Source organism: Lissotriton vulgaris, chromosome 6 (genome assembly GCF_964263255.1).
Source record: "Lissotriton vulgaris chromosome 6, aLisVul1.2, whole genome shotgun sequence".
Taxonomy (NCBI): Eukaryota; Metazoa; Chordata; class Amphibia; order Caudata; family Salamandridae; genus Lissotriton; species Lissotriton vulgaris.
The window spans coordinates 757,261,764-757,277,686 of NC_141694.1; the positions used below are offsets into that span (position 1 = coordinate 757,261,764).

At 44.9% G+C, this 15,923-nt stretch overlaps 1 protein-coding gene across 1 annotated transcript in view; it reads right to left on the minus strand.

Moving 5' to 3' along the window:
* The window catches only part of DCBLD1 (discoidin, CUB and LCCL domain containing 1), a 258,277-nt gene that overhangs the window by 11,052 nt on the left and 231,302 nt on the right, over nucleotides 1–15,923 (minus strand). Inside the window, exons 10-14 of the mRNA XM_086926742.1 lie at nucleotides 15,141–15,288; nucleotides 14,916–15,032; nucleotides 13,838–13,954; nucleotides 11,531–11,647; nucleotides 4,837–4,924 (exon numbers count right to left, since the gene is read on the minus strand). Of these exons, the coding sequence (XP_086782868.1) occupies nucleotides 4,837–4,924; nucleotides 11,531–11,647; nucleotides 13,838–13,954; nucleotides 14,916–15,032; nucleotides 15,141–15,288 (587 nt within the window). The remainder of the gene's footprint in view (nucleotides 1–4,836; nucleotides 4,925–11,530; nucleotides 11,648–13,837; nucleotides 13,955–14,915; nucleotides 15,033–15,140; nucleotides 15,289–15,923) is intronic.

Here is a 15,923-nt window from a genome sequence, read left to right on the forward strand (position 1 = left end):
ATTATTTCCTTATTGACTGTGCCTCTTTTCTTAAATATCAGTTAAATGTAATTAAGTGATTCATGTTCCTTTTCAGGCCTGCCTAGAGACTATTTTAGAATACTTGTCGGCCTTGTCTTATAAAAAAAAAAACTATTAATAAAATATCAGAAAAACACACTTGGTTAAAGTCTTGAAATAATTTGAATTGGGATTATAAATCAAAAATCACTCTACAGAAAGAATGTGTCAGGCCGCCTTGAACTGTTCCAGACATTTACTTGTAAAGGGACAAGGGGGAAAATGTGAAAGCGTTTAAAATTTACAAGAATACAAAAATGTAAAACACAAGAAGGTCAAGTTCAAAGAGCAACACCATATCCTTAAACAGAAATGGAGTAATCAAAGCCCTCTATGAAGTAGGCAGTAAATAATAACTCCAAATAAAGCAGCACTTCTGTCTATAAATATAATTAAGTCACTACATGACAGTGATGTGGATTATGTTCAGAATATACTAACTATGAACAAAAAAGACCGCTAACTCTAAACCATTGGATTTTCAGGTTCTGCAGACCTACAGTTGTTAAAATAATAACCCCAAATGAGGCACAAACAAAAGCATGTTCTGAAACATGAGCGGGTGAATCTTGCTTTTGCTGGAGGGCAGTTATGCTCAAATAATGAACACAAATTATGGCATGGGGTGAGAGAGCGGAATGAGCTGCAGGGAGATTTAGACAAGTTGGGAATTGCAGGCCAAATATATAGGACGGATCTCGAAAAATATGTTTTGATGCACACCAGGGGAATGGAGCATGCCAGGCAAGAAATTGAGGAAAAGAACAGACAACCATCTAACTGCATGATGTAGATCTGTAACAGACTGGCGTTTGAGGTCAAGATAAAGAAAAACAATACAAGAGGATATTATTGACATATCAATAACAAAAATAACAAGTAGAACAATAATCAGTAACAAGAACTACAATAATAATAATGCATGGTCATACTGGGATTTAACATAAAATGATACTCAATTTACCACCTTTTGAGCTGGCCATGCTTGAATTTGAACCTGTGCCCTGCAGATCACATCTAATGTCAGCCGTGAATGCTTTATCTTTTATCAGCAAACTTCTGTGATTTTGAATGTAGGGCTCTCACAAATCCAGCCGGCATAAGCCACAAAATATCACATTCCTAATACTATCTTATAAAAAGGTAATGGATTTTCTACGTAATAAAAGAGGGGGGCTATTCCCTGGGGGCATTTCCCTGCTTACAAAGTCTAGGGCCTGTACTTGAAAAAGTTCATCTCAATATCAGAAAGGATATGGAACCAAAAGTAGCCAACACAATAGTGACTTTTGCACTGGTAGTCCAGTTCCATTCCACCTCCAGGAAATATTTTTTGTCTAGCACACAGTTAACAGATAACGGGTCACATTCCCCATCCCCAAAAACACAGTTAAAAATGGGGAGGAGGGACGGGGTGGATTGTCATCGTCCACTCCCCTGAGAGAGCCTCACATAGCGGTTGTAAGTCATTGATCGCCATCTTCCTACATTCTTGATGCCCTCCTCTGTAAACCCCCATCTAGTGGCTGTTGTTGCTGCTCCAATGTGGAAGGAATGAGGGCCAGACTCTGCTGCTTGTATACCTGCCTTTGGGAGCACCATCCTCAGCACCACCTGAAACTGGAACCTGCTAAGGCACTCCCCGTTCTTGTGTTTGTATAGCGGACTTTACCATGCGGGGCAGATTGCCCATTACTTCTGCATCCAGTGCATCGGACACATGCAGCTTAACAGGCCCTGTAGCTTTACTACCGTACCCTTTGCCTCTTGATCCATCTAGGATCTCCTCAGCATCACCTCCATGTGTACCGGGACTCCCGCTGTTTCATTTTTAGATAGAGCCACCAACTCGCTTACTCTAAAGGCCCCAAAGATGGCTAGCATGAAGGCTGCGTTGAATAGAGTGACTTTCAATGTGTCAGTGCATATTTGACGCAGAACCCCTAGCAGGTGTGACAGTATGCTGCACTCAATTGTCCTCCGTTTGTCCACCTTCACCCCCTCTAGGCGCCGCCAACCCTTCATTGCTGCTCTGAGGTAAGGAGCTGTTGTAGGATCTTTTCAAGTGGCCAGCTTGGCAAAACGTGCTATTGCCGCCAAATGTGCTTGTGCCCAAGATCTGGTTTTGTTGTAATCAAATGCCCACTTCACAAACTGTTCTGCAGCTCGGGCTGTAGTCGCTGTTTCTTTGAAAGAGTGCAGCTCCATCATTTTACTCAACGTCTCTTTGTAAGAGGTATACCTCTGCACCGTCTTGGGTGCCAATGAGTGCTCTACCAGCTCTGACAGCTCGCGTCTGCCAAGGACCACAGCTCCTCTGAGGGGGGGGGGGGGGGGCACTACACTATGCTGTGTGAGCCAGTTCCCTGAATTTCCTCATCTGGAAACGAGAGAGCGCATCCACCTGAGCTTTATTGATCCCTTAGATGTGCCTCGCCTGCACCTCCAGGTTGCCTGACAAATGTAACTTCACCTGTCTTCTCAGTAGTCTCAGCACTAGTGTGCATTTGGCTTCCCTTGTTAATGGTGTGTACTACAGCTTGGTTTTCAGACCACAGTTTCAACCTCATGTTGCATTGCCTTGCACTCCATATTGTCAGAGCCACAGTATTTGGGGACAGTTCTAGAAACAAAATGTTCTTCCTTATCCCTGTGGCCATCTATGTGCGCACCATTTGTCCCTCAGAGTTGCTCCAAAACCCAGGCTGCCTGATGCGTCCATTTACAGGGCTAGCTCCTTGTCAGAGATCCACCTTTCCCTCCATCTGAGCACCTGTTAAATTCTTGCAGGAAAAATAGCCAGATCCTCAAATAAGGCTTCGCTCATGCGCCTCTTCGCAAATGGTAGTGCTTCTTCCGCAGCCCTTTAGTCAATTGAGTCAGCCATCTTGCGAATACTCTCCCCACCGGGATGACACGTGCTGCAAAGTTTTATTTCCCTATTAGTTCCTGCAGCTCCCTATGGTGGCCTTCTCTTTTCCTAACAGCACCTGGATCATGCCTCCGATATCTTGCACCATGTGTGCAATGCAGCGGTCTTCTGGCAGCAGCTTCAGATTTTCATGGCAGTTCCTTCCGCAGCGGTCCTCTGGCGGCAAACGAAAGACTGGAAGTCTTCTCCCTTTTCTTCTCTGGCAGCACAACTCTTGCTGGGCGTTCTCCAACTGGCCTTATTTTATCCCTGCTTCGGCACTGTCCTCCACACGTACAGTGGCCGGGCAAGGACGCTTACCCCATTAATAGGGGCCTGATGCCATACGGGCATGATTCAAAAGGTGCAGTGCCTCCTCTTTGGGCAGTGTTTTTGCTCCACTCTTGCTATTTTGCAAACCCTTTTCCCTTCTACTCGTGGAGTGCGGGTGCCATTTCCTGTCCTTTGTCCCAGTCCCCTCCTGAGGACCACCGCTCCCGGGCCTTGGCGCAGTTTACAGCACCGGCCCATTAACCACCCTCTGGGTGCGGGCCTTTGCCATTCCCCCTCAAAAACACAGGTCCTTGAAGTCAAGTACAAGAGTCACCATAGCAGGCAACTTGTGTTTTCATTTATTTGTCCAGGACCTCTTTCACCAGAGTCGTGGGTACGTCACATAACTTCAGGCAGATCAGCGCAGTGCTTCGCAAAATGAAATACAGATCCCTAAAACAATACAGTCATAAGGGCTGAAGCTCCAAAAGCAGCGCCATTTGTAGTAATGAAGTGAGAGCGATGTATGTATGTATGTATGTTTAGGCATTTATATAGCGCACTACTTACCCGGAGGGTCCCAAGGCGCTTCGACCGCTGCGAAACCCTTCCTGGCTTCCCTGAGAGATGGTCCCTTAATGGGTATCTCCAGGGTGAGACCAGGCATCCCCGGCGGTCTGGTGGGGCCGTTAGTGAAGATGAGGCAAGCTAATGCCCAGAGTTGCCGAGTGTGATCGCTGATCAGAGTGGGCACCGAGGCGAGAGAATTAAAGAATAGACTATGAGAGGATGGTAGAGGGTTTCCAAATCAAGGTGAAAACTGTGACTTACATGTCAGGAAATAAAAAGTAGCCTGGTGGCATCAACCAACATAACGCAAAAGAAGGAATGCATGGGATAAACTTTTACCAATGAGGAACTAACCTCTAAAAAATAACTCCAGTTCCTGGAAATTATGGAAGGGTTATACCAACAAATGAATGACAACTTGTGGAACTCAAATAGTGAGATGCTGTGTCCTAGGAAAGGCTCCGCTAGCCAAAAAGGAGGACACCGCTTCTAGGGCAAGAGACCACAGGGCAGGTCAAACTTTCACATGCTTCCCACTGGATTTACAGAATAATCCTGAAACTCACACAAGCTCAATAGCCACCCGGTCAAAAATTCTGCAAATGAAAATCTGACATAAATGTGAGCTAGAACATTTACCTTTTGCTTGTTTCTCTTTTGGACAACACTATTTCCCTAAACTCCCCAATAAAATTGGGGAGCTCTTCCTGCCATTTACTTCTTTTAGGGGCACTTACGCCTGTCCTTAAAAGAAGGCACACTGAGAGCGTATCCAGGGTGGGAATTTACCAGCTAAAGGTGCATGAATATCTACAGACCTACAAGTAAGTAGTTGTTCATTTACTTTTTGAGGATTGGACATAACCTTTCTTCAATAAAAAATAAATATTCTATCAGTAGTAACCAATTTAAACCAACTAGGCATTGATTTCTGAATCATGTCAATCTAAAACGTCCATTAGTACTTCCATTAACAATTTGTTTTGTCTTGTTAAAACACAATAGATAGTTGAGCAACATACTTTCTTAAAGTTGCACAGGCAAAAATACCACCAATCAGGAGCAAGAGAGACAGGATTACTGGAGCAACTATGATTGCAACTTTCAGACCTACAACAAAAAAAAAAAGAAAATATTAGACTAATTGCAGTTTTCCATTACATTTGATAGAATTGTATTGACTTACACAGCTTTGCTATGATTTAACAGATAATGGTCATAATTTGATAACAATGCTCAGTTTGCGACAATATGTTTGCTAAAAAAACTACACGCTGTTTGTATTGTAACAACGACGCAGAAAAACGTACACTTCCCAAACTGAATCGAAAGAAGTGGTCAATGTGATAAGTGCCTAAACAAAAGTTGTTTAAAACTGTAGCTTACTATCCTTTTTTCACTTGGAGTGACTGTAATTGTAAATATGCAGATCACGTCATTATTTGGCCAGTGAAATCAACCAAGCCGAATATCTTATAAAAAATGGTCCCATTCATATAGTTCAAACTAAATGTAAGAAATCTGAATGATGTTTGGTAACTTGAGTTTAGTTGTATACATTCTAATAGCTCCTGAATCAACATCAATTGATTATACTTTTGCAGTTTATTAAAATAAGGCACAATGTTATTGAGGATCAAAATAAGAAAAATGTATATTAATATACACCATGTCAGTAAGTAGGGTGTCTGAGTACCTATTGTCTAGAATAACAATACCCACATTTTCATCTATGTTCCACTCTTGAGTCCCTGTAGTTTCATCTCCTAACATGAGGGTTGCTAATTTCAGTCCTCGCTGCGCAAACTCAATTGGAAAGTACAAAGAAGTTGATCTCTTTGATAGGCTGAAAGTGAGCGCTATGCACTGCACAGTGTATGTTGTTCTTTCTGGTGGCTGGTCTACACAACCGCAGATTCCTCACCTTTAGAATCTTCTCCAGGTGCCAGTCTGGATCCGGAAAGTTTTCATTAGCACAGCTAGGCGGTGCCATGCAGCTGAACTTTGACTTCATTCCGCCCAGACATAACAGATCCGCCTATAAGAACCACTCCCACCTCCCCTGGGCACTGACGTCCATTTCTTGCTTGACTCTTTTCGCATCTTCAGGCAGAAAGCACAAAACGATTGTTGGTAACAATGTGCGAATCTCTAATATGGAACCACTTTAGATGGTTATAAGAAACCACTTCACTGAATAGGGTGGTGGCAGAGCAGGGAGGAATCTGTTAGATGGAGTATACACTGGAAATAGTGTTACCGTAGGTAATTAACTTGTTCTTTCAATGGACACTGCTAACTGCATATTCCTCACCTCAGGGGGAGGGGGTACAGGAGGGGGTTGTAGTGAAGCACTGCTGCCACCAGGCCGCTTTTGTTACAGGGGGCCGATACTGCAGCACTGCTGAAAAACAGGCCCCAGTAAAATAAAACGGCCCCCAACCTTCTGGCCCACCGGAAAAATACCCTGGTAGGAAGAACTAAAAAGCCAGCCTAATGGCCCGCAACTCCAATTGACTTGTATGTAGCTGGGCTTCCTCAGAAGACTAGAGCCCTCTAAACTCCTCTCTCAGATGACTTCGCCATCCCAGCAGCGATACATCTGTCAGCACCATGAGCTGTGGATGGATGGGAACCAGAGCGGGGTGTGCCACTGGTCAGGTTAAAGTCGAGCAACCACCACTGCAGATATGGGACAGTCTTCTCTGAAACCTGGATGGCACTGGACACGTTTCCTTAGTGCTAGGCCCACCGAGTCTTCAGATCCCACATATTCCACCTGAAGTAGTGCACAAACAAGATGCACGAGGCAGCAGCACAAAAAGCCTCAGAGCTACTCTCATGAGATCTAGGTCCGAGACATCAGGATCAGATCACAAATGTCCTGGACTTGTTGCCTTGGAAGAAACCCCTAAACTGCCCCAATCTGAGACAGGTAGTATAAAAGGATGTCCAATGATGTCATGAGGTTCACAGTAATCTGAAGTTGGTCTAAGACTAGCTGTGGTGGGCCCGCCTTCAGCAGTCAGTTTGTTGAAATAGTGGAAAACCGGTATCCTGAACATCAGAAGATGGTTGGTGACCACAGCCATCGCTTTCATTAACACCCAAGGTGCGCTGGGAATGCTGAAGGAGAGCACAGCAAACTGAAAATGCTCTTTACTAACCTTGCCCTGCAAGTAACGTCTGCGGTGCTGCAGGCAGGCAGATTAATGTATGTATCATGCAGGTCGAAGGCTTCCATCTGGCCAGCTGGATCCAAGGCAGACAAAACCTGGGCCAGTGTGAGCATTTCGTTTTTCTCTTAACCTGGAAGGCATTCTAGGGGTGAAGATCTGAAATAGGCAGAAGGCTTTCATCCTTCTTCGGCACAAGGAAATAGCAGGAGTAATAAATCCTTTCCCTGTTTCGGATCCTGAATTCTCTTGGTGACCCTTTTGGAAAGCAAAGCTTGCACATCTTACAGTAGGTGGACAGGTGCTTCTCTGATAGTCGCTCTGATGTAGAAGGCATCTGCAGCTGGTCAGATTGGAACTATCTGGAGGAAGAATCTCATAGATGTGATGGATTGCCACACTGGGAATTTTTTTTAATCTTTCCTCCCACAAAGTGGCTGCCTGTTGCTAAGGGCATGTTAAACGGGCGGAGGTAAAACCCCTCCTCAAAAAACCATTGGCCGACCCAACGGACCTGAAAAACTACCAGCCCATCTCTCTCCTCTCCTTTGCGGCGAAAGTCACTGAGAGACTCGTACACACCCAGCTGACCGCCTTCATAGAAGGAAATTCCATCGTGGACGCCTCTCAGTCTGGATTCCGCAGCAACCACAGCACCGAGACTGCCCTCCTCGCCACCACTGACGACATACGCATGTTACTCAACCAGGGACACACTGCGGCCTTCATCCTTCTAGACCTCCCTGCAGCCTTCGACACCGTCTCTCATCGCACTCTCGTAGCCCGACTGCACCACGCAGGAATACCAGGTGCCGCCCTAGACTGGATCCAATCTTTCCTCTCCGGCAGAACCCAGAGGATCAGACTTCCTCCCTTCCTCTCCAAACCCACGGAAATCAACTGCGGAGTACCCCAGGGATCACAGCCCCACGCTTTTCGACATCTACATAGCCCCCCTCACCGCCATCGTCAGACAGCATGGGCTCAGCATCGTATCCCACTCTGACAACACCCAGCTCATCCTCTCGCTCACAAAGATCCCCAATGACACCAGACTCTGTTTCCAGGAAGGTATGAAGAAGGTGGCAGCCTGGAAGAAGGACAGTTGCCTGAAGCTAAACTCAGAAGACAGAGGTCCTCATCCTCGGTCCCTGCACCTCCGCCTGGGACAACACCTGGTGTCCCTCTGCCCTAGGGAGCCCACCCACCCCTACAGACCACGCTCAGAACCTCGGCATCATCCTGGACTCCTCCCTCTCCATGTACCGCCAGATCAACGCCATCGCCTCCACTAATTTCAAATGCCTCCGCATCCAACGTAAGACCATCAAGTGGATCCCCCCAGACTGCAGATGGACCATCATCCACACACTCATTACTAGCCGACTGGACTGTAGCAATGCCCTCTATTCCAGAATCAACAAGACTCCCCACCACAGGCTCCAGACCATCCCGAACGCCGCAGCCAGACTCATCCTCGGGACACGGCGCCATGAGCACATGACCCAACACCTATGAGCCCTCCACTGGCTTCCTGTTGGGAAGAGGGTCACCTTCAAACTCCACACCCACGCCTACAAATCCCTCCACAACATCGGACCCAAATACCTCAACGAGAGAGTGTCCTTCCACTTACCCAAGAGGAACCACTCTGCCAACCTCGCCCTGGCAGAGATCCCCTGCATCCACAGAAACAGAACTGGTGGGAGAGCATTCTCAGACATCGCGACCAAAACCTAAAACGAGCTCCCTGTGAACATCAGATGATCCCCGACCCTGCACAGGTTCAGGAAGGACCTCAAAACCTGTCTCTTTGACAGATCCAGAGCCCCCCCCTCCTCTCAAGCACCTTGACACCCTCACGGGTGAGTAGCACGCTTTACAAACCCGATTGATTGAAAGTGGCTTGGAGACTGATGTTGCAGGAGAGGGTGACTGGGTAGATCGATCCCCTGGGGACGCATGGTGCCTGATCCTTGCCACTAAAGTAGGGGTGACTGCAGTAAAATGGGGGGGGGAGGCTTGGGGATGCCTGTACACCAACCCTCTGGAGTAACCTCAGAAGAGCTAAAACCAGTAGGGAACCTATCTGGCAGGGATCAAGAGGCCAAAAGAAAGCTCAGGAGTCCACCTTTCCTTATAGCGTTCCAGGATAGTCAGCTTTTTCATGAAATAGGCGGTGGCCATCAAAAGGCATACCAATAAGGAATTACTACACATCTCCAGAAACACATATGAACCACATCCATGCATGATACCTGAACACCACACTAGTGACAACTGCTCATCCCAAGCAATCAGTAGTGTTCAGGCCAACAGTTGTGATTTATTTGGCTGAATCTTGACCATCTTTAATGGTTTGAGCCAAGAAAGCCCTAAATTCTTCCAAGACCCCATGCAACTTCTTGCTGGCCCTGCTCCAGAGGACGGTCTTATATCGGCTTAGTAAGCACACCATGTAGAAACAATCTCAAGGCTAGGCTGGCTGAAGAGAACTTCAGTTTTCGAAATGCCTCAAATCATTTTTGGCTCCTCGTCCATGAGGGTAGTGGTGAGTAAATTAGGATTCACCTTGCTGGTGGGAGCTTGGACCACCGAAGTCTCAGGAGTAGGATGATGAATAGGAAAAACAGGATTGTCGAATGCCTGTTTGTGCCTGCTGGCCACATGCCTGTTCACCAGTGGAGAAGAGAAACATTTAGACCAAGTGCCCATGAGAGTATCCAGAGCTTCATTCAATTGAGGCAAGGGCTCATAGAAGGCAAGTACAGGCTGCATGAGGGTGCACTCATCGCATGACTAGGAGTCATGCCCCCAAAGGCAATCATTGTGTGGGTCAATTACAGACATCTGTTTTTGACAATTACAGTAAAGTTTGAACACTGTAGTTTTAGGTGGGGACATTGTTCCCTTGCAAACCCATGAAAGAGGGAGCACAGCTCTGGATCCATGTTTGAAGGTGCGGAAGGAAATGAACTGACATCGGCACGCAAGAGTGGCGCTTATATACGCACCCCCTCTGTTACTTCCGTGGAATAACGAAGTCAAATCAGAGCCACATGGTGCCACCTAGCAATGCACAGCAACATTGCTATGAAAACTTTCCAGATGCAGTCTGGCACCCGGGGAATATTCTAAAGGAGAGTAATCTGCACTGAGAAGTAATCATTAGAAATGTGTTTATTTACAAAGTTGATAAAATGTTTCAGTGCCTTCTTGGGATCTGCCTCCATGTCCTTAATAATTAAGCATTATAGACTGTGACTGAGGGTTTTAACAGATGTTAACGTTTCTAAATCCAAGTTATATCCCAGACAAGGGCCTATAATGATTCTAGAGGCCCGGGGCAGAAGGGCTATAATGTGGTTAGAGCATTTGACCCGCAGAGTGTATACTGTTCTAAAATAAACGGGAGAAACCGAAAGACAACCATTGGAATGATGATAGAGAAGGTCTATATCAACTATATTTGCCCTGAGCCACTTCACTGTCTTCATAGGAGCTCCATACATTCCATTGTTCTAATAAATAATAATAAATAGTAAACCTTTCGGAAAATAAACCTCACCTTCTCAGACAAAACAACTGCACACCACAATGGAGCTGGAGACAGGAAGCTGTCTTCGGGATTCCAAGGCTGACAACTCACAAGATGGCACAGCATTTCTCACACAATCGATCACCTTTCACAGTTGTGTATGGTAAATATACTGTCTCACACAGGGTGAGCTCCCCATACTTACAGAGAATGCTCTCACCCGCCTCGAGTTGTGCGACTATGCTCAATCTGAATCCATTTCAAATTACTTTTAGCTGTATGTAATATACAATGGGATGCTTTGGCTAGGCTTTCCATAAAACTAGCACCACTACCCTGACAGGAAGCTTTGGAGTCACATGGTAATCTCACTTTAGAGTACCTGATCCCTCACCCCAATGGACGAAATGTCGTCTTGTCCCTACAAATTTGATAATAGATCCCATGGTGGAAACTTCTCCACAGTTGGTCTGTAATTTGTTTCTCAGAGCTCATCGTCCTGCTTTCTGGCATAATTCTACTTCTACAGCTTTTCATCCTGCCCAGCTTCAGTCCGCTTGCTCGGTCACTACAAAGACGAACAACCAGCTTTTGCTGAAACTATCTCTGCACAGAGACCTTGTCTACTGTTCACTCCAAGACAGATCCGTTCTTATGGTCTCTTTTTGTTCCTGTTCACTATCCATTTGTACAATTTAACCAATTTGTGTTAGTGAATCGGAGTATGGGAAAGTAACATAGCAGAGGGTGTAATGTCTATGTTGTATGTGTGTCTTGCAATACTGCCTTCCATACTGTGCCCATTCTGGATATGTGGGAGGCTTTCCCTGCTACTGCTTGTGTGGCCCCTGTTCTGAGAGTATTAAAGCAGGTACACAAAAGCCAGAGCTTTGATTTGCAACACTACTTAAATTAAGTAAAAGATGATACAAAAGAATACACAAAACATGCAGGAATAACCAAATACAATTGAGCTACCTTAGAATCTCAAGCACTTCTTACCTAAATCGCTTTCTTCTGATGGAATGGGCTCTGTGACGCTTCGATCTTCATTTATTTCTAATGTGGTTACAACTTGGTTTGGCTTCTGGAGCAGTGGATTGACAGAGGTAGGAGTACCTATGTTAAAGAAACCCCCCCCAAAGAACATTTTAGAACTCTACAATGATTTCCCTATACAAATTTAGAGCAGGCCATTCACCTGCCCCCCTCCTTAGGACGACCAGTTTCAGGTTCCAGGTGAAACTTGTGCTATGTATGCAGGAACCAAATGGAAACACTAGATTGAAATTTCTTAGATTTCTGTTTTTCTACTGTTATAGGCTAGTGGTGCGCGAATCTCCCCTTATCCGTCACCTACGATGTTCAAATCATTCAACTTTGTCCACCCATCACGTTAGCTCCTTTCCGCCAGTCAATCAGTTGTCGCTCAGGCTGTCAACACACTTTCAGCTTTTTCAGTACTTATTGCCTATAAACTGCACCAGGCAGTGCCTCTTAATCTATGACCTTCACCTACCAATATCAACTACACCCCTGTAAGAGACTTTTTGAGCTTATCTCATGTCTTTATCTCCTTTTTGTCAGCAATAGAACAAAACTTCCATGAAATTTATTTCTGGTCGCTTAACTTTTCACAGCACAAAATAAACTCTTTAGCGCACACCAAGATGGAGAAAGGGGGGGGGGTTGCATTCGTACCTCATCCTCAAAAAGGGAAAGACTAAGGACCTAATTGTAACAAATTGCAACAAATGCAGTGGGTACTTGTGAGCAAACTTTTACGGTCGGAGATGAGGAGCATGATGAGGGACTGTTAAGAAGGTAGCTGGATGGAGCAGAGGTTAAATAACAGAGAAAGAATTTGAAATGCTAAAGGAAGAGAGTTTACACATTCAGAAATGTGGGTACTGCTAAAGACTTATCCATACGGAGGTATGGTTTCTCACGTGGACCTATGATCCATCACTGCCAAGACAACAAAGGTTGTCAACAGCTGCATGTGCCTCTTGTGAATTACAGTGGCAAAGGGCCGGAGATCACAGGGGAGATAAAAAAATTTACTCTGTAATCTCCACAAATGAGACTCTCCTGGTACACCTCCTGTAATGCTCTCATACTTCCTTACCACAAAATAAAACTGTGCTGTACTGGAGTCAAACCCGCTTTCTCACACACACGATATGGAGGCACAAGGCTAGGATGTTTTGGTCAGCGGTAGTTCACAAACACATCCATCTGAACATTACCATATGTTAAATGCACATACAGCAGGTAAGAAGGAAAAGTGAGGCAGAAATAATTTTCATGAAGGGCAAGCAATGCAATGGGAAACAGGGGCCACAAAAGAAGGTTGACGAGTGACAAGGAGCAAGCATGGGGTGGTGGAATATAAACATTTCAATGGTGAGACAACAGGTTTTATTCCCTGTGGAAGACAAAAAAGTGTGGGATAGATGGGGGTGGAAGATAACAAAATAATAGAACAGCAAAAATGTAGGGTCTTTGATGGCATAAAGGCCATCCACCACCCTATAATATTTGTACGTGAGTTCTAAAAGACATTGTTTTCATTTGCCCTTGCAGGTATCTTGAGCACATAACATAAGCACCAGTATATCAAGTGTGTATCCTATCTGGGGGCAGTGTGCACATTTATTACCCAAATTATCACTGTCCTTTGCCTCCCAGAATCTAAATGGCTCCTTCCTCAGTTGATACGTGTGCATTTTCCCCATTACAATGAAGGGATATTGTGAGGGTCAATGCAAGGAGAATGATATGCCCCAGACAATTTACTCCTTCATACCCCTAAACATGTGAGTGGCCCTCTAGCACCACTCACATTTAGTTTAACGTTCTACTCAATTTTCTCTCCCAGCTTCATGGGTCTACATTCTTAACTCCACTTGCCTTAAAGCACTCTGTCTGGGTTCACTTCACCGTCTCACATCATTTGTGCAAATCATTCAATAAAGTCCATGCTTATTTACCATCTGAAGGTAAGCAGCGGTGGTTTAAAGAGATTTGCATGAAATAGAAATGGATAAATGACCCACTATGAAATAAGATACTTTGTGTGGCATTGTTAATCGTGTCCCAACCTGTAATATTTGTAGACCTCGACAGAAGAGTTTATTTGTTTGCGTTCCTTTTTAAAAACTGCTGCTTGATCAAGGTTTCATTTTTACTTCATTGTATACAAAATCTGTCACCAGCACTGCATAGGTTTAGTAAAATGAAGGGAAAATGCTTGCAAGATCAACAAAGCTTGTACCAGTTAAGAAATATTAGTTAGCACTGGTTTACCTGTATCACTTTCTTCATAAAAAATCAGCTTTGGAATGGTTTCGTCATTATTCACTAAAGTAGTAGGTGAACTTTGGCTTGGCTTCTGAAGCATTGGATGGGCTGAAGTAGCATTACCTGTGTTAAAGAAAACAATACCTTAGGAACCATGCGGGGTGGGTGGGAATTCAACAAAGCCGGTCACCTGAATCCTGCCAATCTAACCCTCTCGACCTATCAGTGTTCAATCTTCCTTAAAGAAAAGCTCCTATTTGGCTATGGTGCTTAAACTTCATGGACTCACAGAGGCGTACTTCTTTAAATTCAAGGTAATGTCAATAATCTATACAGCAGTTCTCTACAAATCACCACACTACTTGACCCAACATATTCTTACTATCCAGACAATGAGAACCACGGGTAAGAGACTACAAATTCCACCTAAAAGCATGCGTGAGCAGGTCAGTGGTACAGTTTCTCCAGCGATAGCCTGTGCTTAAGGGAACATTATTCCAGAAGACTTTAAAACACTGACGTGCTCCTGCTATTCAGGAAGGCGTTGTAAACTCTTAAGTGTTTCACTGGCAATAGCAGTGTAAGTGGCCATGGGTGTAGTCTATACTGCTACATAAAATAACTCGTTGGTTGACCTATACATGGCTCAACAGAGCCATTCTGTTCCACTCTTCGGATGAGTCCATTCCCATGAACAAAAGACATCAAGCATTTTCGGCCATGCTCCTGCCTCTTAACTTTTCTATCCTTAGTCCTTTGTGCATCCCCTTATGTTTCAGTCGTCATTTTGGCGCTGATCGGATTCTACATTGAGCTTATGGCTCATGCACAATATAAATTCTGCCTTCTTGCCCCATAATCAATCAAGTGCTCTGCCTCATCTGATATACACTGCGCACAACTAAATCTAAATGAATATTTCTTTACTTCATGCTTTTAATACCTCTTCCTGAAAATTCTACTGTTTTGGTACCAAATTATTTGAATCACTATATAATTTCATGAAAATCCATGAAGAATTAATGACTAAACTCTTTTACACAAACTTGGGGAAAGTACTGGATAACGGCAAGCGCTTCTTTACCAAAATCAATTCCTCCTGAGTTAATGGGCTCTGTCTGGGTCTTGTCTTCGGCCACCAATGAAATTCCTGCACTGTAGATTGGTTTCTGAAGGGTGGGCTGGGCAGAAGGAGCAATGCCTGTATTAGGGACAAAACAGAAGAAACAATTAAAAGCCCACACAAGGTTCAGAGTCCAGCTGTCTCACTTTTTTGCTGCAGCTAGTCCAGCCAATCATATGCACCTACCTTGGGTTAGTCGACAGCCCAGCAGTTCCACTTTCAGTGCTATTCTCTGGTGCCAAGAATACGGAACAACCCGCATGTAGCGGGCCACAATAGGGCGAAGGAAGCTGTTTCGTGCGGCACTGAGGAAGTTATCATTGCCACTGAAAATCTGCAGGGTAAAAAAAAAAAAAATACTTTACTTTCTGCAAGGACCAAATTTAAGAGTCAGTAAATCTGTTATTCTGTGAAGCATGTTTTTTTGTTTCAAAAACATACCTTAAATATGCGCCAAAAATAATGACACATTTAGTAGTATACTTTTGACATTGATTATTTCTCTTTAGACCAACCAATTTACCTTCGAATAAGAATTCCCTGGCTTGAAAAGTCATCATACAATACAGATGCGGTTCTCACCCCATGGGGCCAGCTCTGCATTGCATTTATCCAATTCTTGGTAATCTTTAATGCTCTCTCTCTGTCTCCCTCTCTCTGTCTCCGTCTCCCTGTCTCCGTCTCCCTGTCTCCCTCTCTCTGTCTCCCTCTCTCTGTCTCCCTCTCTCTGTCTCCCTCTCTCTGTCTCCCTCTCTCTCTCCCTCCGTCTCTCTCCCTCCGTCTCTCTCCCTCCGTCTCTCTCCCTCTGTCTCCCTCTCTCGCTCTGTCCCTCTCTCACTGTCTCCCTCTGTGTCTCCTTCTCTGTTACCCTCCCTCTCTCCCTGTCGCCCTCCCTCCCTGCCACCCTCCCTCTGTCTCCCTTCCTCTCTCTCTCCCGCTGTCTTTCTCCCTCTGTCTCCTTCTGTCTCT